At 40.3% G+C, this 25,203-nt stretch overlaps 4 protein-coding genes across 4 annotated transcripts; all 4 read left to right on the top strand.

Moving 5' to 3' along the window:
* The first annotated feature begins 409 nt into the window (after nucleotides 1-409).
* Nucleotides 410-3,524, top strand: bloc1s4 (biogenesis of lysosomal organelles complex-1, subunit 4, cappuccino). Its single transcript, XM_028424370.1, has 5 exons — nucleotides 410-792; nucleotides 1,322-1,393; nucleotides 1,481-1,582; nucleotides 1,712-1,846; nucleotides 1,960-3,524. The coding sequence occupies exons 1-5, from the start codon at nucleotides 463-465 to the stop codon at nucleotides 2,056-2,058; spliced, it is 738 nt and encodes a 245-aa protein (XP_028280171.1). The 5' UTR covers nucleotides 410-462; the 3' UTR covers nucleotides 2,059-3,524.
* A 370-nt stretch (nucleotides 3,525-3,894) lies between these two features.
* On the top strand, nucleotides 3,895-6,878 carry rrm2b (ribonucleotide reductase M2 b). Its single transcript, XM_028424359.1, has 9 exons — nucleotides 3,895-4,073; nucleotides 4,562-4,726; nucleotides 4,962-5,078; nucleotides 5,158-5,291; nucleotides 5,423-5,517; nucleotides 5,626-5,759; nucleotides 5,979-6,083; nucleotides 6,239-6,352; nucleotides 6,451-6,878. The coding sequence occupies exons 1-9, from the start codon at nucleotides 4,023-4,025 to the stop codon at nucleotides 6,601-6,603; spliced, it is 1,068 nt and encodes a 355-aa protein (XP_028280160.1). The 5' UTR covers nucleotides 3,895-4,022; the 3' UTR covers nucleotides 6,604-6,878.
* Nucleotides 6,879-6,975: 97 nt separating this feature from the next.
* Nucleotides 6,976-12,695, top strand: mtdha (metadherin a). The gene is made up of 12 exons (XM_028424348.1): nucleotides 6,976-7,370; nucleotides 8,200-8,298; nucleotides 8,438-8,543; nucleotides 8,721-8,879; nucleotides 8,959-9,009; nucleotides 9,175-9,348; nucleotides 9,563-9,622; nucleotides 9,740-9,811; nucleotides 9,929-10,053; nucleotides 10,142-10,249; nucleotides 10,366-10,465; nucleotides 10,609-12,695. Exons 1-12 carry the CDS (start codon nucleotides 7,023-7,025, stop codon nucleotides 10,674-10,676), a joined length of 1,470 nt encoding a protein of 489 aa, XP_028280149.1. The 5' UTR covers nucleotides 6,976-7,022; the 3' UTR covers nucleotides 10,677-12,695.
* Nucleotides 12,696-14,271: 1,576 nt separating this feature from the next.
* On the top strand, nucleotides 14,272-23,883 carry laptm4b (lysosomal protein transmembrane 4 beta). Its single transcript, XM_028398198.1, has 7 exons — nucleotides 14,272-14,513; nucleotides 15,409-15,526; nucleotides 16,945-17,018; nucleotides 17,090-17,212; nucleotides 17,446-17,544; nucleotides 19,216-19,311; nucleotides 21,701-23,883. Exons 1-7 carry the CDS (start codon nucleotides 14,421-14,423, stop codon nucleotides 21,773-21,775), a joined length of 678 nt encoding a protein of 225 aa, XP_028253999.1. The 5' UTR covers nucleotides 14,272-14,420; the 3' UTR covers nucleotides 21,776-23,883.
* The last annotated feature ends 1,320 nt before the right edge of the window (nucleotides 23,884-25,203 follow it).

Genomic DNA, 25,203 nt, shown 5'->3' with positions numbered 1-25,203 from the left:
GGTAAGCCCAATAAAACTGTCTGACTTGGCTGCCATCTACTGGCTGAGATTCAAATAACAAGTCTCAAAATGTGAAAAATGTTTACCTTGTATTGACAGCTGGTGTTCATAGCTGATTGGATAATCATTTATCAAACACTTATTAATTGGAAGAGGAAGTCTACATGAGGAGCAAGTGAAGCAAATAATACATTTTTCATATAATAACACAACTTTTTAAATATAGATGATATGTTTGATATAATATATATAATATTGTTTCATATGTTTGATTTGCTAAGGAATTAGACGCGTCTTTTTTTGTTTACTATTAGAGCTACACGTACAAAACGCTTGTTTCTCCTGCGCCACATCAGGTTTTGACCCTTACGCGCTACCGTCTACTGTGCAAATCACGTGATCCAGTCGGTCAGTTGACAAGGCAAAACACGGCAGTGGGCTACACCAGAGGAACCAGGCGACATGGACCATCAGCGGATTGACAGGGTTGGCCTGCTGTCTCCCTTGGAGGAGTCCAGCGCTGAGATCAGCAGAGACAGCGGCATCGTCTCTCAGAGTGCGAGCAGTTTGTCCATGGTGAGCGAAATCCTCAGCAGCGGGACCGTGTCGCAGAGCCCCAGCTTCGGAGCGGCAGCTAACGTTATTTCCCAAAGCCCGAGCCTAAACGAAGCAGCAGCAGCGGCAGCAGAGCCTCGGACGACCGACCAGCACAACACCGAGCAGGACGACGAAGTCCTGAGATACACCGCGCTCGATTACTCCTCCTACATCAGGGCGACGGCCGGAGAAGAGGTTAGTGATGCGGGCTAAGTAAGCTAAGTAGCCATTTGGTAATAATGTTGCTGCCCCTGGTCCCTGTAAACCTCAGGTGTTCCACTATCACAGTGGGCCATGAACAAAGTTGTTAAACACTGCTGGGGCGGTTTGAGTCGTTCCCTCTTAACTATACGTAGTGAATATAAAATAAAGGAGTCCGTCTCACGCCAAGTTGTTGCTGAGCGAGTTGTATTACTGAGCTTCTTTTAGTCAGCAGCTCCAGGTCAAGTCCTCAAGTTTATCATAAAATGATTTCCTGAATCATTTGTGAAAGATTCTAAACTAAGTTGGTGGAGTGCAAAACAATCCCCGACCAGCTCAGTGTCACTTCATGGTTGACATTAATTGGTCATGCGTGATGGCAGGCAGAGGCCAGTCAGCTATGCAGGAAACAAAGGCCTCTGTGTTTTGGCCATGTGCTTATCTACCCTGTCACATATAAAACTGCAGCTTTTCCACACAGTTCGTTTGTTAAATCTGCTTCTTGTAATAATTTGTCTTTTAGATCCTCTGCTTGGAGAAAAGTTTGGAAGAGATGCTGACAAGAGTAGATGAGTTTGTGGGAATGCTGGATATGGTAAGCTTTGTCCAGTGTCTACACTTGTATGTACTAGTATATCTTATAACTACAGGCATCTTACTTTGTTTTGTGTTTTATCTCCAGATCCGCAATGATACATCCCAGATAGTGAATGAGAACCTACCTCAAATCCAGCAGAAATCAGAAGAAATGAGACAAATATATAGAAGAATTGACAAGTTAGAGGTAAGTGGCCATTTTTATGTTGAAGAACAAAGTAAAAGAAATAAACACATGTAAACATTCAGTGCTACAGCTTTAAAAGTCCTGGAGCATATTATCAGCATTTTGCTGTATTTTCTTATCTGCCTGCAGGCCTTTGTAAAGATGGTGGGAGCCAATGTCAGCGCAATGGAGGAGCAGGTCACACGGTCAGAGGGGGAATTAGGAACTTTACCGGGCGCTTTCAAGAAGATCCTCCGCACAATGAGTGTCCCAGGCTTCTTAAATGTAAGCCTTGTTAAGTTATACTTTTATATTGTACAGATATAAAAGTACTACGTCTATTGTAGTATTTTGAGGACACCACAAATTTAGCTTGATTTGTGCTCTCTGACTAACAGAAACCAGCCAGTCCAAGGAGACCAGCACCACATCAGTGCCAAGAAATTCCCAGCGTGTTTCGGACAGATGATTATTTCACAACACAGCTGGAACACTGACACGCTGCACCGTGTGAAACCTAACTTGGTACTAACCTCAGAGGCCTGTAGGGTGAAACTGTACAGACAACTTTCACTGCCATCCATTTCAAGAGGATCTGAAACTGTGCAGTGGCGTCAACCGAGCAATAGTAGCCTTTCTGAACAAGACACTGGACATCAAGAGGATGTGGACATTCTGCATTTTTTGGGTGCCATTTTCCTGGCAGCAGTAAGCACGGGACTGTAACAAAATATTTTTAAAAGTGCCTAAGTGGGTCTTATTTATGTTGTTTTCACTGATTGTGAAAAAAACAGGTGTTTGATTTGTGACATGTCAGGAGGACAGTCACCCCATGTGCTAATAGGACACTGTAAAGAAGGTACGATAGGAGTCGCTGTACAGATCTTTAGATGAGCTAATTTTTTTTATGAATTACAAATTAATCCTGTTGATGGTGTTTGTAAAGACCTGCATGCTGAACTGATCTGTACTTCTATATGTCTCCTCACTCTCCCTGAGCAATATTGACCTTATATAGTAAAGCATTTAACGTCTTCCATTTCAGAATATTCACTTTATTTTTTACGTTCATCTTCCAGATATGGAAGACAGTATCCCCACTGGTGGGGCTACATCTTTAAAGAAACAAAAGCACACTTTAGGGCACACTGACTGAATGATGAATCCTTTCTTATCCTTAGGGGAAAAACTGTATCAGAAACAATGTAACGTGGCCCTCATCCTTTCAAGACATTATAGTCAACAATAAGTCAAAGTCAAAAGTGATTATTGGTTTGATTATTTGCCAAAAGTGCTGTCAGAGGCGTTTCATTTACTACATGATTTTACATTTTTAAATTGAAATTAAAATTTATTTGAGACGAGATTTGTTGGATGATTATTAGTGTTTAGGTACAGCTGGCATGAAAGCACAGAGGTCTATCTGGAGACTTATTACTGCAACCTTAACCTGTATCCTCCTGAACTAAATGCCTTCACCTTATTATTTACCTAGAAAGAGTGTTTCATGTAATAAGTTAACTAGCAAATAGATGGGCTCAAATCAGCTCAATCAAACTTTTATTGGTCAGCCTGGAATGATGTCATAGGTCAGTCCAAACTTCAGTGTGTGTGGTTGGTATTTCTGTTTTAGGGAACATCTGTGCTCAGTAGTTAATAAAAACAGGGCAAATACAAGAAGACATTATTCACTTTTTCCATGCCCACCCAGAAATCCACATGTACATTGACTAAATAACAGCAAACAGTCCAGAAAACATGATTAATATGCCAACACCTGCACTGCAAGTACCCACAATACAGAAAAGACAAAGGAAATACTTCCAGGGACTGATAAACATGATGGACCTGGCTGTGACACAATGGAAATGGTGACAGTATTTGAACTATTTGCTAGTTTACCAAGAACAATAGTAGAAGAAGAACCAGCAGGTGCAGAAGAAGACACAGCGGCAGCAGCCTGGCAGATGAATAAACAGATACAGCTGCTGGTTTGTTTTAAATTCCTTCCCTTCTTCCATACTTATTTATAAAAGAAAAACATTTATTAAAATAAAGACCCTTATTTTCTCATTTGTCTTTTTGTTGTTTTCTGTGTAATAATCTTAAGCAACTCAAACGCCTGTTCCAGTCTAATCAAAGGATGTACAACTCAACGACTCATTTTGTCCTCTGTGTATTAAAATAGTGTGTTTTCCCCTGTGGCAGAGACTGTAATATTATAACTAATACTGTAAGTGTGTGGGCTACAGCTGTGATGTCTGATGGGGAATTCTGTGTTATTATGTTGATAACGTGGATCATTTCCTGAACGCTAGAGGCGCTGTAGTGCAGCTCGCCTTCAGTTGCTTTCAGTTTAAAGGGTCTAAAAACCAACAAAGCTACAGCTGCATTCACTACAACAAGGGGCAGAGCGTACTAACAGCTACCAAGAAGCCCCGAACTGTCCTGAGTCCTCCGAATGACACCGACGGTGAAAAGAAAGTCTGATCAGGAAATGGATCTGATAAATGTAAGTCGTCTTGATACCGTTGAAGAAAGGCTATCCAGTCTGATTACTATTAGCTACAGCAGTCGGCGTGTATACGTGAAGTATTGTGACGTTATTGTTTTACGTTTTGTGGCTTATTATGGTTATAACCCTTATAACCCTCTATGTAGCTTCACAGTTAAAACTCAGCCTGGTCCCGTGTTACACTGTCAGTTCAGGTTAGCTGCTAGCTTAGCTGGACAACTGCCTTTCTGTTAGCTGTCACACAATGTGTTGTGTTTTTGGACATAACAGGGAATGTGGAGAAAATGTTAAAACCCATTAATAGACTATAACTCCTCGCAGTGTATATACGTATTACAAAACTGTAGCTACCATGTAACTACTGCGTTCTTTGTTTTGTAATAATAATACACACGCAGGCGCAGTGTGGTTAAAGGAACAGTCCGTAAAGCTATGTCTACTAAGAAAGTGTCAACCAAAGCAAATTAGGCTTTTTCTCTTTGCAGAATGGTTTTAAAGAAAAAGACGCAGAATACCAAAATAGTTCAGAGACTGAAGAAGAGCCTCTGCTCCGAGAGAACCCCAGACGGTTTGTCATCTTCCCGATCCAGTACCCTGACATCTGGAAGATGTACAAGCAGGCACAGGCCTCTTTCTGGACGGTAGAGGAAGTAAGTATTGCAAATTCAGCATTTCACAAAAACAAAAAAAATACATAAAGTAATAAAATCCACTTTTTATACAGTCATGTCAGTTAAATAATGTAACTTTAATGGTACAGTTTTATGTTGGTTCTCACACAGACCTCCAACAATGTACAGAAGAGTCACACTATTAATAAAGCCTTTGTCTCCCACATTTACACATGTAAATAGACACATGAACCGTTGATGTTGTGTCTTCCAGGTTGATCTAACCAAAGACTTGGCACACTGGGACCGTCTGAAGCCAGATGAGAAACACTTTATCTCCCATGTCTTAGCCTTCTTTGCTGCCAGTGATGGTATTGTCAACGAGAACCTAGTAAGTCGGAGCTGAAACAGGTGTCTAGCCTAGTAGCACCATCTAGAATGGCCTATTGATGTGTTTGTTAATCTAACAGGTGCAGAGGTTCAGTCAGGAAGTGCAGCTCCCCGAAGCACGTTCCTTCTACAGCTTCCAGATCCTCATCGAGACTGTTCACTCAGAGATGTACAGCATGCTCATCAACACTTACATAAGGGACTTAAAGGAGAGGTCAGTTGCCTCCTTAATAGTTGAACTATTTAACAATTTTATAAGCAGGCAAGCTGGAGGCCGAAGTTGTTGTTTTTTTTCAGTCACTTGTATCTTCTAACATTTAATGGTCTACAATATGTTTGTTTCAGAGACTATCTGTTTAACGCTGTTCAGACCATGCCTTGTGTGAGACGAAAAGCAGACTGGGCCCTCCAGTGGATAAATGACAGCAAATCCACATTTGGTAAGAAAGACATTCAAAGCATGCCAGTGAAAACTGAATATAATAAAAAAAAACTTTGGCTTTGAGGAAATTGTGGTTGGAGGAGGTTCTGACTGTTGTATCCCCCAGGGGAGCGTATTGTGGCCTTTGCAGCTGTGGAGGGTATTTTCTTCTCTGGCTCATTTGCTGCCATCTATTGGCTAAAAAAGAGGGGCCTCATGCCTGGCCTTACCTACTCAAATGAGCTGATCAGCAGGGATGAGGTAAGATGAATTCACACACAAAATGTTGTCTTGTCTGTTGATAGAAGGGGAAGAGGACTGACTGCCCTCCTTTACCCTACTGTTGATGTAACTACTCGTTTGTTTTACTCTTCAGTTCACCGTCATCTATGTTTCTATCTATGTTTGGACACAGCTTGCTTATAAAAACTACTGATCATGATCATTGTGTAACACATGTATGGTTATTTTTGTTTCTAGGGCCTGCACTGTAACTTTGCCTGCCTGCTGTACAGCTATTTGCTTAAAAAGCCATCAGAGGACAGAGTGAAGGACATCATCACCAAAGCTGTCAGCATTGAGCAGGTCAGCTACTTTCAGTTGAAATGCACATTCCAATTGTTGTGTCACCCACACCTGACCTGTATTGACTCACATTGCATCAGGTCTGTTTTTTTCTTCTATAACGACACAACAAATGATTGCTGCCTTTACATAGACATGTCCTCTGGTTTTTGCAGGAGTTTCTGACAGAGGCCTTGCCGGTTGATCTCATTGGAATCAACTGTGTTCTCATGAAGCAGTACATTGAATTTGTGGCTGACCGACTTCTCACAGACCTTGGACTGGCCAAGGTAATTTTATTTAAACAACTGCTAACTTGATGTAATAAAAGCCAAAAAATAAGTGACCCTTTCTTCTTTTTTTTCATCTCATTGTTCCTTAATCCAAGGTTTTCCACACCGAAAATCCATTCGACTTCATGGAATCCATTTCACTGGAGGGGAAGACTAACTTCTTTGAAAAAAGAGTAGCAGAGTATCAGAGATTCGGAGTTATGTCGAACATGATGGATGGAGAATTCACACTGGATGCAGACTTCTAAAACTAAGATGACGCTCAGTTATATATTTGTTACATTTGATTTTATTTATTATATGACGCATTGTTGCAAAAATAAGTACTATTAAGTATACAGTGAAGAAGACAGAGAATGACACTTTGTTGAACAAAATACGATCTGTACCTTATAGTATATTTTAGGGTGGTTTATAGCAATAACAGGCTATTCTGTTTTGCTCAGTTTGTGGTTTTGATTGTACTTTATGGGGAATTTTAATGGTAAAGTATTTTGTAAAATAAAAATAACGTGTGAAATGAGTTTGATGAAACCTTATTTTCAGTTACTTGTATGCTCTGGATTGCATATTTACAGGTTTCTTCCAGCAGTCATTAGCCACTCCTCCGTTAGCATACGGATGGTGGAAATGAAAGCTAACAGCTAGTGTTTACGCATTTGTAAAGATGGCTGGCGATGTGCAGGGTTTCGCGATGGAAAAAGCCGAGTTTCTTTCCAGTCAGTTGAAGGAGCTAATGTCTTCGGGGCAAGGATACGTTCGGGCTCAGTTCGGGTTTGATCTGGGTCTGAAGCCCGAGCTGTACCCGACGTGGGTCATCCTTTCCACGGCCGCGGTGGGTCTCCTGCTTTTGCTAGGTCTGTCCTGGGCCGCTGTCTGCGGCGGTCTGCTCGTCGGGAAAAAGCGGGGATCCCCGGTCACCCAAGCCAGTGGGGAGCCCGTGAAGGCCGTTTCTCTAAAAACGACCAAACCAGAAGAACCGAAGAAGAAGAACAAAAAGAAAACACTTGAAAAGGTACCATAAGCAGCGTCAAAGAGACTTTGAATCACGGTGGGCCAGTCAAAAACAAGCGTGTCCAATTCATTGATGTATCTAGAAACAAATAATACTAAGCAAAGGTGTCTATTGTCTGAGTCATCTTAATTTATACATTTGTCCCTCTTGTTGTTTTATACATACAGTACGGGTTGGGCGGTTGGCTAGCTAACATGGCTACACCATGAAATGGTTTAAGCTAGCATCACAGAGCTCTTTGTTTACACAACATAAATTAAGCTATCTAGGGACAGCTCATGACCCACTTCCAAATGACAGAAATACCACGGTTAGCTAACTGAATATGCTGTTTTGTTCAGACAGAGACGCAAACTAACCGCGTGTAGCCAGCACTGGCTAAAAGCTGCTAGCACGTTCAAGGTAACATCTGTATCATTAACTATTTCCTCACTATGTTCATATAATAAATTGTACTTTTGACTTGAAAATGCAAGGCACATTACGTGAACATTAGCAGCTATAAAGCTGTTATTCAGACAGGAATGTTGGTAACTGTCTCAGAAACATGAAGAAGCATTCAGTTCACATTCCCCTATACACAGCTATAGATGTAATTTTTTTAGATACTGTATTAATCCAGAGGGAAATTCTTTACGGCTGCTGCCAAGCAGTGTCATACAATGACTAGCACCACGAACCACCAACCTTCCGGTTACTAGACAACCCTGCTATACCACTGCGCCACTGTTGTCCCCAAATGCCCCCCAATGTATCCTGTTTGTATTCTGCATTCTGCAAATAAAACAGGTTGACTACATTCTTTTATTACGATGTCTGTCTCTTACAGAAGACTCAGTCAAACGGACAACCTGTGACTGTGGCTCAAGAGGAAGTTAAAGTGATTGAGGCAGTTTCCAAGCAAGCACCACAGATAAAAACTGAGAAGGTAAGGGCAGCATTTAAGAGACCTGAAACTTGGTTGGTAGGATAGCCACACATTTTGTTTTGTATGTCTTAAGTATATATTATTATTGCATGAAAAACAAACGGTACCCAGTAGAATAATGACTTGTTTTTGTCTGCAGGTGCATGAGGTGCAGGTGCAAGTGAAAAGGAACAAAAAGAAAACTAAAACGGATGTGAAACCAGTTCCGCATGTGTCTACAAACGATGGGAAGGAACCTGATGGTGGTAAGTCCCCATCAATAGAGGGGAAATTTCATAACGGCTTCTCATTTCAAACTGACAATTTAGGGCACATTACATCCCTCTCATAGATAGATTCACTATTCTTGGGCGTTCAGTTTGCCACTGTAGTTCCACACCTAATAAACATTCATTATTGTTTTGTGTGTGCATGGCTACTAGGAGTGTGGGAGACCAAAGTCAGTAACCGTGAAAAAAGACAGCAGCGCAGGAAGGACAAGGGCCCTGAGGACTCTGGTGGTCCAGGAGTGGAAACCCCCAAAGCCCACATAGAGGCCCCTGTAGCTGCAGTGCCCACCAGGAAGAACAGGGGAAACCAAGGTACATTTAGATAAAAGTTTATGTGTTTAAATGTTAAATGTAATGATTTAAAGAGCATCTTTTTCCAAATTTATTGCAGAGTCTCTGCATCCAAGAACCACTGGGAAGGGGGATGCATCCAGTGCAGCAGGTAAAAGCCAGCTGAATCAATGTTCTTGGGCAAAAGCAAAAGTTTTTATACCATATACATAGTTGTATTATTGTTATATAGTTGTAGCTAAAGATTGTGTCTGAACAGTAGCTGACTGACTCCGCGTCTGTCCTGTTTACCTGCTCTGTCTACCTGCTCTGTCAGTGTCCTCTAGCTGGAGAGAGGAGCAAGCAGTCAATGGCGGAGGCTGGACTGACATTTCCATGAAGATCCCAGATCAGATGGGTGCTATGGAGGGGAACAAATGGAGTTCCATCTCCAGGGCTACTCATTACAGGGCCCAACAAGGACCCCAGCCCTGGGTTCAAGAGTCACAAGGTACCATCGAGGCAGATCTAATTCATTTTACATAGTGTTACATAGTTAGTGCAGCATTTTGTGTGTACATACAAATGGCAATCCTGTGGCACAAGCATAGTAAATTTAGTCTTAAGAAATCTTGCTTTTGAATGCAAATCTGAGCTCCACTGTTTGTTTGACAGAACATATTCCAGCATCATAATGTGTCTTTCTCTGTGTGCTGTGCTCACAGCATGGATGAAGACTGACCTTAACCCAGTGTCCTTCTCCATGCTGAGACTAAACACCACGGGTTGGTACTGCAGTCCCAAACAATACTCTTACTTCCTGGATATTTTAGTGACTCCATTTCAACAGCTACCAGTGGTTTTGTAGTCATGTCTGGTTAATCACCTTCTGTGTCTTGCAGAGCCAATATCAAATTCAATTGAGCTGCAGTGGAGGAGCCACCCTAATGTTGATGATGAATGGTCGGGATTCAGTAAGTAGTCACCAGTCCCTCACACACACACCCTCCTTAACATACTTCTCCTAAAAACAAAGGAACACTGAGTTTTTTGTTATATCTAACTTCCCTTTGTTCATTGTGCATTTTTAGATGGTATGGCAGCAGATCCCAGCTCTGACTGGAATGCACCAGTAGAGCACTGGGGAAACTATGAAGAGCCTCCTGTATTGGTGACACCAGCACCTCAGCAGAAAGAGCTGTCTCTATCCAACAAGGTTTTAATTTTCAGGACATTAACATGTTTTTTTTTTAATGTGGAGTTTCAATCTTTAATAAAGGCCTCTGGGTTTTTAATTGTTGCAGATATCGGAGGATGAAAAAGACACTGATGATGCATCCGGAGGAGCAGCTAAATCTAAAAAGAGGAGGAAAAAGAAGAAGAAAACTGAAGAGGAGGATGTTGCTGCTCAGGCAGGAAACTCTTAAAAAAAATACATAATTTTATGTTCACTGATATTTCTTCAGATCCAGGAAACATGTGAGTTTCACCTCTTCTAATGCAGTGTAATTGCATTTTTTAAACGTAGGTGGTGAGCACAGCGCCACTAACAAATGCAGTACCCAAACTACAAGAGCCTCCCATGCTGCCCTCCAAAAAACAGAACACCAGCATATCCTCCTCTGAGAGTAGGTGTCAACAGCTCTGTGTACAGTCACAGCAACAGAAGTACATAATGTAACGCTGCAGTTTATGTTCAGAGTTTCTGAAAAGATTTCAAAATGAAGGTGCCTAAAAGTCCGTCTAAAAGCTTTTTCTCATTTCCTTGCAGAAAAGCCTGAGCAGGCCATGGAGCTCCTGAAGCCTTCCCAGAAGAAAAAGGTCCGAAGGGAAACATGAAGTCACGTCGCAGGTCCAAACACAGCATATGCAAAATGATTGTTAAATGTGTCTCATGCAATAATTTCCAGGTACAGAGTTCCATTAACAGTTTATCAGTTACAGAAACAGACAAGTAAAACAAGCAGATATCACCTGCTTGGCTAAATATAGTGATGAAATGTGGTCCTATGGACTGGAAACTTAATTAATTTGCACTATTTGCTACACTGCAACCAGAGTGGAGTTTCAGGGGAGGTGGAGGTACCTTTATAATGATATCACAAGTGTTTTGGTTTTCTCCTCCAAGATTGTATGTAATTGTTCACCCAAAAATACAAAACGGGTTTTTTAATTTTTTTTTTTTTTTTAATGCTCATATGTTTAAAGAGAACCCCAGGATGTTGCACTTTGTCTTGTTTAAGATGCTGCTGCCCCTTGTGTGAGTAACTAAACTGTTCTGGAACAAAGGATAAACTTAAGACTTCTATTGTTCAACACTCACATGTTCATATGCATACTGACAGATTCAAAGGTTGCTGTGGTACAAAGTAATGACTTTAATTCAGTGCAAATGCCCATGATTGTGACATTTTTATATTTCTATATATTACAATATACTGTACTCAGTATGTATTTATACTTATTTCCCAATTTCTTTGCATGTAGCCACAAGAAGGTGTTGCTCTGTCAACATCCAAATGAAATGTGAGTGCTGTATCAAGACACTGTAGGTTTGTCTGTCCTTTTATTTAATATTTACTATTCCCATTTTCTATCATTTGATTTCACACACTCTCAGCTGCATTGTTAGATGATGAATAGCAGCTGTGGTCCATATCGGTTACAGTCGTGTGAAAAGTATCTTAGCCTGCGAAACGTCTTTAAAACCATTCCTGCAGCGTCTTCTTGTCCAAACACTTGCATATTTGCAAAAACTTCCTTATGCTTTTGGACTTAAAAAGTGAAACAGCATCAAAATTTGCTAATATAAAAGCATGTATTGAAGGCCAAAGCTCAGATTTCGACATTAAAAACTAGGGGTATCTGATTCACACATAGACTGCAGTAACTGATATGAGCCACCAGGAGGCACTGTAACGTGAAAATAATGGTAGAGGGATGAAACCACAGTAAAAAGGAGTAGCACTGGTCACTGTCATGCCTCTACTTTTATCACTATGAGTCTGTTTATCTTTACCTAACAAGACTCTATGTTGATTTTTCAGAAGACTTGATGGTCCCTTCAACACTCGATATGATTAAACAAAACACATTCTTCCAGTTTGTCCTGGAAAAGCCATGCCATGTGTACATATTGTAAGGGCTTTTTCCAGTTCTGTAATTCACTGTGCAAAAAAAGGCTGTTCTAAGTTCCCTTTGATGTCGATGAATTGCTTTACTAACTTTTGCAGAATGTGAAATGTGTAACTTTTTTAAGTTTGTACCCGACTTCCATGAGAACGAAGATAGAAATATGACATAGAGCAGCTTTAATTCCACGTCCAGGTTGAATCTAAACACAACACTTACACATTTATAAAGGAATCTAATTCTATTGCCTTAACCTATAGTTGTGTCGCAGCGCATTGGAGTCATTTTTATAGTTTCCATTCAAGTTTTGATGTCAAATTTAATTCCATTATGCATGATTTTGATAATAGTACTCAGCACTATATGTGCTGTAATAGCTTTCTCTAAAGGAGACAAATTGCAGCTTTTTGTGGGCATCCAGTTTAGAAGACGTTAATGTTTTTTTCTGTGGGCAAAGAGACTTATAGTGCATCAAGGCGTTGATCAGCTGGTGGTGGTACTGTAGTTGTTGGTAGACCTGATAAATCACAAATGACAAAGTGATGTGTCACTGTGGCCTCAGGTGCCCTTTTATTAAATTTTTACTGATGATTCAATCAATGTATTTATATACTACTTGTCTGTAGGAAATGGTTTTTGTGAATGATTTTGTTTACTGAGGCGATAGAAACGATATTTCTATGTTTATTTGGTACAGATGAAAATTAAATGACGTGCTTGATATCACATTTTCATTGGTTTCTTTTGTTATGCTGTGTTGTTGTTCACATTTCTTAAAGCTAAAACAACAACACCAAAAAGAATATATTTCAAATTAATTCAATCATTTTGACCTCTAGTTCTGGCTTTAGTTTCCATGTTAAAGTAATCCCAAATCTGTGATAAATGCAATGCAGATTCACTCCATGCAATGGTGCAGATCTGTGTTAGGCCACAGTTGCAGTGACCCTTGTGGGGCTAAAGCGCTGCCTCAGTCAATGTGGCAAAGCAGTCGCGTGGCACGCTTACACAGCCTGACCTCCTTCTCCTCATCTCTCTCTCTCTCTCTCTCCATCCCTTATCTCTCAGTTCATTTACGAGGACTACCAGCTTTTAATCCGTCACAATCTCTGGCTCGCTGTCCATTCACCTCCCATCAGTGGGACCTCACGTTTTTGTTTTTTTGTTGTTGTTTTTTAATGCCAAGGGATTGTTGTGCTTATTTTTTCCTGTTTGTGTGAATGAAAGCCAGATTTATTAATAGTGAAGGTCATTCTATAATGGATGGCACTATCGATGCACAAAGCCCTGCTATAAAAAAAAACAAAAAAGAAACACAGTTGCACCATAAAACAGGTCAGTAAAATATAGCGTGACTGCCAAACACACACTGTGGGACTTGTGATGAAAAGCATTAGTAGTGTTTGTATTTTCTGGTCACAATGCCAGAACTGCCTCTGCACAGTATAGACGTGCATCTGTTTAATAGCTCAGACATTCACTGTGAGGCTGGAAAATGGGCCGTGAATATGAGATTTTGTCTCAGTATGGCTATCCAGCATTTTAAGAGGTGGCAGCCTGCTCGGCATTAAGTCATGGCAAGAGAGGAAAATCCCCTAATGTGACGATGATGCGGTCCACCCACCAGAGCTTAGTGCTGTGGTCACTGGCCCATCTGTCAGGCCTGCTTTGAACACAGACAGGGATGTGCAATGAACCTTACTTCCTGTTGTCATATAATAGTCTTTTTCTCACGTAAGAATCATGATGTTTATTTAAGATCACATTTTAATAAGGCCATATGTAAGTCTGACTGAAATATCACAATACATATCATCATATGATGATGAAGTGTGGCACCAGTGAGTGAGCAGCATGTTATTGTTGTTATATATAAAGTTATACAGGGACCGTGTGTAAATCTGCAGGATTATCAGATTATTAAAAGGAAATGAGAGTCTGTGTGCTTCTAAAATGGTACTGTCGTTGAGTCAAAAATTCAAAAATGACTTCCTACTGATCACTGTAGCATGTGCACATTGGTGAAAATGAATCTTTATAAAAAGATGGAGTTTAAATTCTCAGATTATTGAGAAACAGAGACATCTTTAAACGCAGCATAAAAATCCAAACCTGGCTCTAAAAAAAACACATCATGAGAGACTCGTCCTGAAATATTCCGTGTGATTATGAGGCATTTTTTAATCCACCACCATCATCCGTCCCTCTGATCTTGGTCAAAATCCTGCCGCGGTCACGTGACTCCGGGATGAGCCAGATTAAAGGCTCCTCTCTGTTCGCCAGGAGTCCACTCGCTTCTAACAGACGCTGGATGTGGCGGCGGTCCTGACACCAAGAACGCCAACTATTCCCTCTGTTGTTTTTTTTAAACTGAAAAGGCTGCACCTTTGAATAATCAATTATTTTCGATAGCATTCATGAAATAGTCTGAAATCCATAGCGTGATCGAAGATGATTTCGCCGTGGGACCGGTGGTACTCGACGAGCTGCTGCCTTTGCTGCCATGTACGGACGGGCACCATTATTCTGGGAATATGGTACATGGTAAGTCACATTTTTCATCTCTTGTCAGCTCCAAAATTAAATTAATATGGCTAAAAATAGGTTATAGGCGCTAATATACTGAATCAATATCAAGTTTTACAGCTAAGTTGGCTAGCTAACTGCATTGACTTGATTTGCCATCTTCAAGATGCCCTTTGTTTACTAATTGTAACAACCTTGCTAGCTAATTAATCAGCACATCTCACCACAACTTTTCAGTTTAAGACTTATTTCTTGGATGTGTAAACACATTTTAATTAGCATTTTAATCAATACTTAACTCTCACTGTTTGTTTCCGTGCTTTCATACTCCAGAGCTGAGGTTTTGTTTGATGCCTTCTTTGATTTGTCCTACATTTGTACCGAGTTTAAATATAGTTTGCTTCTGCTTTTACCCACGGGATAACCTAAAGTTTCAAACATAGTTCAGTAAGCCTGGTAAATCCCTGACCTTTCGTAAGCATTAGTCCCCCCAACTCTGTTTTTGACCCTACTCCTAATCAACAAGCTCGTCAAATAGAGCTGAAGCCCTAAACAGCAACTCATGAGGTCATTCCTCCTGGTCAGCAGTTCATCACTGTCACTGTTATAAAAATGACACTTTACATCAGGGTTAAAACAATCAGACTATCAGGTTAGTCGGAAAAAGAATGGATTTTATCTTCATTTTATGAATATGTAATCTTTCCCTGTCGTGTTGCCTTGTCTATCCAGTAAATTGATCCACGTATCAAAAACAAAAATATATTTCTTCCTGATCCCGATTTATAATTTTAATACTGCACCAAGATCCCAGTGCATCATCACTTTCAGCTACTATCCTACTCAGTTAGGTCGGAGTTGTCACGTTACTTGAATTTGATATTCATATTGATCTTTTCTTTTCCCTCCACAGCTCATCAATGCCGTGGTCTTACTCATCTTGCTGTCGGCTCTCAATGATCCCATTCAGTACCGCTACCACCTTACCAGCTCAGAGCTGGGAACCGACATCGATGTCATGGACGATGCAAGTGAGTGCAGCTGACATCTGTGATGTAGTGAAGTCTAATATACCATATCCATCTCTTTTGCAATAGGAATCAACTGACAGATTTAAGAGAGAAAACATTAATACATACAATGTGTAATTGTAACTTTAGACTCTACAGCTACTACATCATAGCTTAATTAAAAATTAAGGTTGTGCCAAAAGGTGTTTATGTATTTCCCTGTCATGTCCGTAAAGCTCTGTGTGTATTTTCAGTTGTAAAACCACCTTTCCTTTCTGCTCACTACTTCTTTTCTGAGAGTGCTGCTCTCAGCACAGACATAGCTGAGTAAGCTGGGCACCATAGAGAACAAATCAGAGAGCATGTGTATTTTCAGTGCTTCCCCTCCAGCAGCGATCATCATCACAGTCAGCTCTGGAAGGCCACAGCCGCTGTCACTGGCTACTCTGATTAAAAACGACTGCTCTAATTCTCCATTGGATTAAAACGGTCATCTTGACTAAACCCACCCATTACATACTGTAGCACTTATACTTAGGCAGCATTGGTCAAAGACTCTGAAACAGTGGAACAACATGGACACAATAATATTCAAGTTCATGTCAAGAGTACCAACCAATCATATAAATAGATACGTGTATAATAAGCATGAACGTGTGCTGATGTGGGAAGGGATTAGAATGCATTGCAGGGTATCATCATTTCCTGGGTCTTAACACAGTATCACAGACTGTAGAACAGATTTTGCGAGTTGAAATATTTGAAGTATGTCATTTACTACCAAGTTTAATCACTGCAATGCAATCAATTGTCTTTGTTTCTACTACACTGACAGCACAAGTGTCTCATCAGTGAGATCTTACAGCTGTAATGTGAATGCGATAAGGGTGTTACATTTTGTCAAATTTAGCACCTCTTGCATAACAATTACTCTCATGTTGATCATGTTGTCTCCTAGGCAGATTGAAAGCTAAAAATAGTGAGGTGATTTTCATCTCATTTGTTCATTATGTCATCTTTTACCTGGCATTACCATGTGATCTGTCAATGTGTTCTGCAGGGGAGCAAACGTTTAGGGCTGAGTAACCTTAAAAAGAATTATAAACAGAAACACACATTATGTGGCACTCTCTGTAGAAGGTATATCATTCCAAGAGGACTTTGTTGTCTCCAAAATATACTAGGTAAGGTAGTATAGGTAGTTTTAATGATCTCGGAGATGCTACTTAATGCAGTAATATAATTACATACTGTGATACCATTCAAGCCTAGTCAGGGTAAGAACAACAGGGTTGTCAGTCTGAGCTGAAATTAGCTTAAGCCTTGCCCACACATAAATGTTGAGATTACATCAGTGGATTTGACGGTAGCAGGAAAAGCATGTATTTGGTGCTCGTTTCCTCCAGTAAACTACATTGTTGTTGTTTTTCTCTCTGCAGATATCTGCATAGCCACTGCAATATCCCTACTCATGATTCTTATATGTGGCATGGCAACATACGGTGCTTACAAGGTAAGCAAACAAATTACACATACAGACTTCTTTTGGATTTCTTCATCTAATCTGTATCTCTCCCTATTTAGCAACATGCTGCGTGGATCATTCCATTCTTCTGCTACCAAATCTTCGACTTTGCCCTTAACACACTGGTAGCCATTAGTGTGGTGGTTTATCCCAACACTGTGCAGGACTACCTCCAGCAGCTGGTAAGGATCTTATCCCAGCTAAAACAGATATCCAAATGCCTATTCTGTATTTTCATCTTAATGGAAATGGTTACATTTTTGTCACCTTCTGCATTATCAAGAGTCATTCAGTGAAAGCAGGTTATTTGTTGATTTTGGTTATTGAGGACTAAAAGGCTTTGTTTTGTTTTTTTTAATCTCATGTTTGTGCTCAAGTTGTCCTTTATTTATCTTCCTCTCTCCCATCATTCCAGCCGGGGACATTCCCTTACAAAGAGGACATCATGTCCACCAACAACATGTGCCTAGTCTTTGCAGTCCTCCTCTTCATTGGCTGCATCCTCTCCTTCAAGGTAAGCATATATTGTCTCCATGCTTCTGCTAATTGTCCCAACCAAACAGATAGGGTAGAATGATATAACCATATGTTCACTGTGGAACTGCCACTGACTTTTATAGATTTGCTCATATGGAAATGTAATTAAGGCAATTAAGTCACACATTGTGCACATCTCATCTAATCGTACGATCCATATGGCGTGTATAATTAATCTAGCAGTGTGAACATTCCCATTATCAATGCTCTTCAGGAGATTATCACACAGTCAGAGAGCAGTGGGTCAGGGACAACAGAAAACCAACTCCCGTCAAACTAATTCTCCCTTAATGCATGGATGAATCTCCAGGCTCAGCTATGCTCTGGGGCTCTTGGATGAGATGGGGCATGAAGTAGCAGTCATCTGTACAATCAAATCAAGTTGTTTCTCCTCTAAGCCGAGATTAGAAATGTTTTCGGCAGACATCCAAAGTCATAGCCAACAATTTATGACAGGAAGCAGCCACTGGAAGACAAACTGCTGGACTCGCACATGAGTTATAAATGTCATGTCTTAGACAGTGCACTCTGATAGTTGGAGTGCTTAGGGTTTTTAAAGTCTGAATAAATATCACATATACATGTGTGATACTCGACAAGAAAGTTAATGGCACCCTGTTTTATTGATGTCCTGCGTGGCATGTATAGAACATATATAAGGCCCCAGGAAAAGGCCAGATTTGAAACCTCAAGGACACATTGATTGAACACCTGCTAAAGTTCCTGTTGAAGCCAGCATCCCCCACTTGACTGCACTTGGCATAGATGACACAGGCTGAATAGAAGAGGGAGTGCTGGAGAGAGGATTGAAGATGCAGCAGCAGAAAAGAAATGTACATGTATAAATGGAAGGAGTTAAAAGATGGTCAAAATTCAGACTCTGTAGTGCAGGCCAGCCCATAAAATCTCTAATACAAAATAGTGTTTTTCTCACGAGTAAATAGAATTTAGATAAAAGAATAATAAAAGACATTCGTATTTGCATCTAGTTTTGAAGTATATTGATAAAATAAGCTGGTGAAATAGTGAGGGCAAAAGCACGGTGTGCCACACTCAGCCTAACAAAATGGACTAATATTGAGTTGTGAACAGAAAAAAAAAACATGTGATAAACATAACAAATTAAAATGGCTGAAGTATGGCTATCTTTGTTACCATTTCACATATGCGCAGAAAGCTGTGTTCTGGCTAAATTGTCCTAACGTTTGTGTTGCACACTGAGGAGGTCAGCTCAGCAGATGGTAAAGCGATTGGCTAGCACTCTGCTTGGCTTCCTTGTTGGTAGCTCTTACTGCTGGCAGAGGTACCAAATCAGCAGGCTACTCACACACATGCATACACTGACACACACTCACACTTACAATGAACGGCCTTTACTTTTGCCAAGTCAGACAAACCTCTAAAGCTCGGTTCAGGCATAAGCTCACTGAAGCAAGCGAGATGGCTGATGCGTTGCTTTTGTTAAAATGTCAAAGGCTACATGAAATTGTTTATGCATAAAACTGTTTACATCTGAATTTAATCATCATGTGTCACCTGTTATGACGTGATTTGATGGATCTCTGCTGTCCTCATTCCTAACCTTAAAAGGGGAGAAGTGTCGGTAATAATAAAGGTTGTGTTCTTTGTTTTCACCTCCTGTGGACAGGCCTACTTGATTGGCTGCGTATGGAACTGCTACAGATATGTGAGCGGCAGGGGCACCACAGAGGTCTTGGTTTATGTCACAACAAACGACACTACGGTGAGTCCTCCTGCCACCCTGTAGAGCTTTGCCTCAAGGACACACAACAATCCCTCCATCATCAGATCATAATACAAATTGCATTTGCACAACATTGATTTTTTTACTCTTTTGGCCTAGAAGCCTTAGGTTCATTATATTATCTAAAATAATCCAGATAAAGGTAGCTTTCATCACAATGTTTGGCATTTTAACTTTAGTAGAGTATAAGATGATCACAACAACAGTAAGGGTTTTTAGCACTACTAAAATATAGACTATAATTACTTTCATATGTATTGCAGTTCAGTGAGTTGATACCGCTGACTGTACAAGGTAAGGAAGTAATAGTGTAGTTTGTTTTACCATGTTTAATAGATCTTTAACTTGTAAAAGTAAGTGATGAAGAACCTCACTGGCCTTAACCTCAGACTTGGATGCTCACTAAAAGCTCATAAATTTGATGCTCTTTGGATCTGTAGATGCCACACATCAAGAAGGTACAATTTAATTGGCAGTTTGATGATATATTTACTTATTATTTGTCAAACCAAAAAACACCTAGTCACACATTTAGTATTTAAATGTCTTTGTAGAAAAATGTTTTTTGCTGATCAAGTTATTTACATTTGGATGGGGTTCAGGTTCATGTGGTTCTGATTTAAAATGTGGGTAATTCTAAGAGGTGAGCAGTCTCGGTGTCTCTATGCAGTGGATGAAGATGCTATGTGTAGTATTTTAACCACTGGACAGTTTTTTATAAATTAGGAATGAAAAGGTGATGGTTCAAGGTGAATAATAAAAATAAAATTCTACACATACCACTCAGTACAGCCAGTTGTTTTAGAAGTTACACAGTAATTTGAGTGAGTAGTAGTTAATAGCATCGTGTAATGTTTGTCTTGAATAACTTACACTGTTGATCGTAGCAGTGGACATGACAAAGTACAATGAAAATGTTTTATGTTTTAAAATCTCACTGTTTCTGGGCCGTTGGTCTCAGTTGTTTGACAGTCAGTCGTGAAGTGATGTTGTACAGTACAGTAGATGCCGTAAGGCCGTCCTGAGGTGTGAGTAGAACCGCATAGCGTTCATCCCTATTTTGGCCCCCTTAGTGTTGACTCAGGGTGTTTGTGAGAGGCTTTAACATAGTCATGGTTTCCATTTGTCTGCCTGTCTTTAATCCAGTGCGCTGATACGTAAGACATTAATCTGCCTCACACCCGCTGTTGTCTCGGTAAGCAGCACCTCATCTATCTGTCACTTTGTCCTTGTGCTGCCATGGTCCTAACTTCGCACGGCTGACGTTTTTTTCAGCACCCAGGAGCTAATCCAACAGGATCTGATGTCATATTGTGTATCATGTGGCCTTTCAGCAAATATTGGAAAGGGGCCAGTCACTGTGTCCATATGATGGAGCATAGATAGAGATTACATGACTTCAGATTAATTGTGAAACAAAAAGGCACAAAAAAACCTCACCCAACAGCTAAAGCAACTGGGTCAAAGTGAAGGCCACAACACAAGCCGTGTGAATTTTAATTAGAGGTATGAGGGAGCACTTAAATGCAGCAAAAATCTGTGGCACAGAAACAGGTTAAACCGCTCTCATACCGGAATGAATAGTAACATGCTTTTTAACTGCATCCGCCTCTCTGCACACAGTTGAATAGATTAGTCCATCTATTTTTACTATTAGAGCCGGCAGTGTGTCTAAATGGCTTTTTACAGCCTCGAACATCAAGTATCCAGCTGCTTATCTGCCATGCTTTTATATAAATGCCATTAAAATGCATACAAGTCATCTCTCTATGTCCGTCCTCCTCTCTTCTTCTGGACATGTTACATAATTGTCTGCTTGTCTGCTTCATTTCAAATCCTCCCTGTGATGTGTTCGCCGGGCCTCTGTGACTGTTTCACAGTTTTCATCCCCTCAGAGCATATTCTCTCTCTCACTGAATTAGCAGTGCTGCTCGTTTTATAACACCATTTATAGAGAAGGATGAAGAGAGCATAGACTGGCCTGTAAAGCAGAGGGATGTGTATGAATGTTTTCCTTGCAGCTAGTCGTGACTTATATTGGGATGGAATAAAGGATGTAAAAAGATGGAGAGAAAAGGGGCATAGCCAGTTGTATAGAACATACAGTACATATACAGCACTACATATGTGTAACGTCATGATACAGTGCCTGAAATATCCACACAGGACAAGAAGTGAGGTCATAACTTGTATAGCAGTAGTATATTTTGTCTTCGTACATAAGCTTGTGATGATTTAGTTTAAATTTCTACATGGTGGAATAGTTTGTATGTTAAAGTTGATGTAGGTTATCATCAGTTTTACAAGTCTGTGCTGTACAGAGGATTTGAGCTGGGACTAAGCTTCTTTTGCTTCTCTTACATTTCAGGTTCTGCTGCCACCGTACGAGGAAGCTGTCGCCATCCCCCCAAAGGACCCTCCTCCCCAGTATATGGAGGCATGAGAAACATCCCTGCTGGATTAAACTCCCCAAACACTCTCCATCTCCCTCCATCAATAGGACCCCAATGCTGGCTGCAACATGTTGAAAAATGAGACAAAACTGTGTTGATGCTGGTTTCAGCTTGGATTCCTGCCAGTTTTAGATATGATTAGGCCAACTCTGAAGCAGTATTCCTACTAACTCTGCCCCCTCCTCCATCTCCTGGTTGTTGTGACGTCGCGTCCTCCCTCTCATCTCCTCTGTCCTCCTTCAAGGACAGTATCACAACTTTCAGATCGTTTTCCCCCCTACCAACCCTCCATCTCTGGCAGCTGCTGTACCCTGGAAATATCTAAACTCTCCTGCACACCCTGAATGCTTTGACCCAACTTAATGTGAACTTTTCATTAGTGAAAAGTGCACATTACCAGTTTGGCCACAAGCTGTTAAACCCCAGTACTGTGAATTATCTGTGGAGTCTGTCTAGAAACAAACTACCTGAAGAGACATACAGCAACAGAGAGTGAGAAGGAAAGCGACATACATTATCAGTGATACAACAGCACTTTTTTTCAGAAATTGTCAAATTTCCTTCATTGAATGTATGTTGGTATTTTTGTATGACTTTTTTTGTATAAAAACTGAGAGGAAAAAAGATACATGAACAGTGAAAGGCTGTGATAAAATATAATTTGTGTGCCACTCCTACCCACAACAACTACGTCTTCCTTTTGTATCCAGAGTCTGTCAACCTATTCCCCATCAACTGCCAGTAAAATTGTTCAACTATAAATTTCAGTGATATTCCAGTTTGCCTTCCTGTTAACTACCCATGATCTGAAAGCATTTATGTGAAGCACTTATAGACACACGTCCAGAGAGGCATGAGAAAACGAGTGAAAATTTTCGAAATGTGTTGAGCTACAGCTGCAGTAGCATCAACTGTGTGTCTTCATTTTTTTTTTTTATGGATCACACAATGTACAGTCTGAATATTTTTAGTTGAGCTAACTTAGCTGGACTGAGGGCATTTTCCTATAAAGACTGTGTGATATGCTGTTGTACATGCAGTGACTGTAAATGTGTGTGTGTGTGTCTTTGCCTGCGTGTGACCTTATCTTGTAACTCCCGGCTCCTTTTATATGTAGTACAATTCACAAGCAGTATATTACGGTATTTCCTTTGCTGGTGACCTTTTTGAATTTAACATCCTGAATCTAAAGCGTTGATTTAGCTCGGCTTATAGTAGAACAAATCAATACACACAGTACATTATATGAAGCTAGTTAAACAATGCACACGCTTTTGCCATAAGTTGTTTAGGCAGTGAGTCGAGCATTGTGATAGATAGAAACAAATAATCCTATTATTTCACCAGTTATGTTTCATTATGGAAACTATGCAACATGCATTCATTTCACCTGCAAATACACATACTGTAGGTTTTTGATGCTAACACCGTAGTCATTAATCTAGCCATTCGTCTGCCTCCCCCATCATTTATCACTGTATGATGAATTGCGACCACTGCTTTTGCAAATCCAACAAAATAAAATTGCACTTTAAAGTCAATGTGAGCTCATTGAAAGCTGATGTATTTGTCTTTTATCCATCTGTACAGTGTCAGGCTGTAGATAAGTGAATTTCAGAGTGATCTACTAGTCTTGTCTGAATGGTACAAGCTTCTAAAAACATGACACAAATCGTGCGACCTGTCTGAAAAGCCGCATAGCTGGCAGATTTTCATGGGGTTTTCTTTTAAAGGCTTGCACAGTATCTGGGCCAGTGGATGGCTGAGGCCTCATTTTATTAGTCAAGACTGTTATCTTGTTTTCTTCTGTTGTTGGATCTGCATGAGCTCATGTCCTCTACTCTGAATAATAAAAAGCTAAATCATTCAGTGTCTGATTTAATTATGGAGTTGTTAGGTTTCAAAATATTTGAATTACTCAATCACTAGATGGCCTTGATGCTTTAAAATACACAAACTCATTGTACTCATCAAATTACATGATATCTTTTCTTGAGGTAAGATATTCCAGGAAGCACCACTCAACACAAAAACAATGCATCAAACTAAATTTGAACAGTGACACCCTCAGAATGCTGACTGGAATCACTGTGCCAAAAGAAATCACCTTAGGACAGAAAAAAGCATATTGGAGAACTCTATGCATACACAAAAGCAACTGCTTGTTGTTAAAGCAGAAACAGCAGATTGCTGTATGAGTTTTCTGACTGATGCAAAAGACATGTCACTCAGACTTTTAGTGTCCCTCCCCTAGAGTGGATCAACAGGCTGGCAGATCAGCAAGGATTTAGCTGCATCCCTCAAAATGGAGACTGGTATTACCTTGTAGGAAACCAGACAGTCAGACACACTCACCTACTTTCTGCCACTGGGACAGGGCAGCAGGAAAAGTGGGTCACATTCTTTTTTTTCTTGCTGAAATGATTGCTAAGAGGCAGAAAAGGGGCTGTACAGTGACATCAGCTGCTTCACATTAGCTTTTGAAAGAGGACAAGAGCCAATCGGTGCTTTTTAAAAGTCTGTCAGCACAATGTGTATAACTTCGAGTTTAAGTACCCTGCAGGAGAAACATTTGTTTGTTTCACCTTATGTTAGAAGGAAGGGTCCTCATTCTATGCAAGGCATCTTCTACACGTGAATCAGATTACCAGTTATGAATTCATTTGATTTAATTGGGAATTGGGGAAACGGCTTAGAGAAGCAATGAGAGGAAAAAACTAGGCCAAACCACTCGATGCATGATAGACAGCTTATTTCTTTGGGTGGATGCTTTAGGCTTCTGTATAGCAGCAAACTCAGACCAAAAACAGTCAAATCTAATCATGTCAATGGGATTTGTTTATAATATACCCTGCAGAGCTTTAAGCATTTTTTGTCTTTGTCTCTTACTTAATAATCCTCTGATATAAACAACTTTCATGCAACAAACAAGAATATGTAGCAGACATGTCAGAAAACATTTAAATTAGATGATTCAAAGCCTCTCTCCAGTCAAAAACAAATGGATTTCTTGGCTCAGCAGCTGTCAAGGATGAGCCAGGACATCAGTAGTATGTCTGATGGCAGCAGAAGCCATCATACTGTAAAGCCTCTAATGCCACTCAAAGGAGCGTCCCTACTCGATTATAGTCAACAAGCTGCATCTAATGCAGCAGACGGTCATCCCCAAGGTTTACATAAGGGAGGAAAAAAATAAAAATTCAACGACCAGCTGTTGCATAATTTTATCACTGTGAGAACCAACCAGATCCTGAAGGTTTACACTCAAAGTGATAATCCTGTTGTCATGCTTTGTTCCATGAAGTCCATGAACGCTGCAGTTATTTGGTCTGCTTTCATCAACATTTTTTCTTACAGCTACACGCTGAATATCTCTTCAGAGACAGTTGGAAAATAACAAGACTCTAGTGCTCTCTCA

Source organism: Parambassis ranga, chromosome 2 (genome assembly GCF_900634625.1).
Source record: "Parambassis ranga chromosome 2, fParRan2.1, whole genome shotgun sequence".
NCBI lineage: Eukaryota > Metazoa > Chordata > Actinopteri > Ambassidae > Parambassis > Parambassis ranga.
The sequence above is the reverse complement of the archived record's forward strand: the minus strand, read 5'-3'. Positions and strand labels throughout refer to the sequence as shown.

Excerpts from the sequence above, each read along its gene's own strand:
- bloc1s4 (XM_028424370.1), top strand. The coding sequence starts at position 463 with ATGGACCATCAGCGGATTGACAGGGTTGGCCTGCTGTCTCCCTTGGAG. Across the intron at positions 1,394-1,480 it reads TTGTGGGAATGCTGGATATG|ATCCGCAATGATACATCCCA; the intron begins GTAAGCTTTGTC and ends TTTTATCTCCAG. Across the intron at positions 1,583-1,711 it reads GAAGAATTGACAAGTTAGAG|GCCTTTGTAAAGATGGTGGG; the intron begins GTAAGTGGCCAT and ends ATCTGCCTGCAG.
- mtdha (XM_028424348.1), top strand. The coding sequence starts at position 7,023 with ATGGCTGGCGATGTGCAGGGTTTCGCGATGGAAAAAGCCGAGTTTCTT. Across the intron at positions 8,299-8,437 it reads CACAGATAAAAACTGAGAAG|GTGCATGAGGTGCAGGTGCA; the intron begins GTAAGGGCAGCA and ends TTTTGTCTGCAG. Across the intron at positions 9,623-9,739 it reads GCTGAGACTAAACACCACGG|AGCCAATATCAAATTCAATT; the intron begins GTTGGTACTGCA and ends TGTGTCTTGCAG.
- rrm2b (XM_028424359.1), top strand. The coding sequence starts at position 4,023 with ATGACACCGACGGTGAAAAGAAAGTCTGATCAGGAAATGGATCTGATA. Across the intron at positions 4,074-4,561 it reads AGGAAATGGATCTGATAAAT|AATGGTTTTAAAGAAAAAGA; the intron begins GTAAGTCGTCTT and ends TTCTCTTTGCAG. Across the intron at positions 4,727-4,961 it reads CTTTCTGGACGGTAGAGGAA|GTTGATCTAACCAAAGACTT; the intron begins GTAAGTATTGCA and ends TGTGTCTTCCAG.
- laptm4b (XM_028398198.1), top strand. The coding sequence starts at position 14,421 with ATGATTTCGCCGTGGGACCGGTGGTACTCGACGAGCTGCTGCCTTTGC. Across the intron at positions 14,514-15,408 it reads TTCTGGGAATATGGTACATG|CTCATCAATGCCGTGGTCTT; the intron begins GTAAGTCACATT and ends TTCCCTCCACAG. Across the intron at positions 19,312-21,700 it reads TCACAACAAACGACACTACG|GTTCTGCTGCCACCGTACGA; the intron begins GTGAGTCCTCCT and ends CTTACATTTCAG.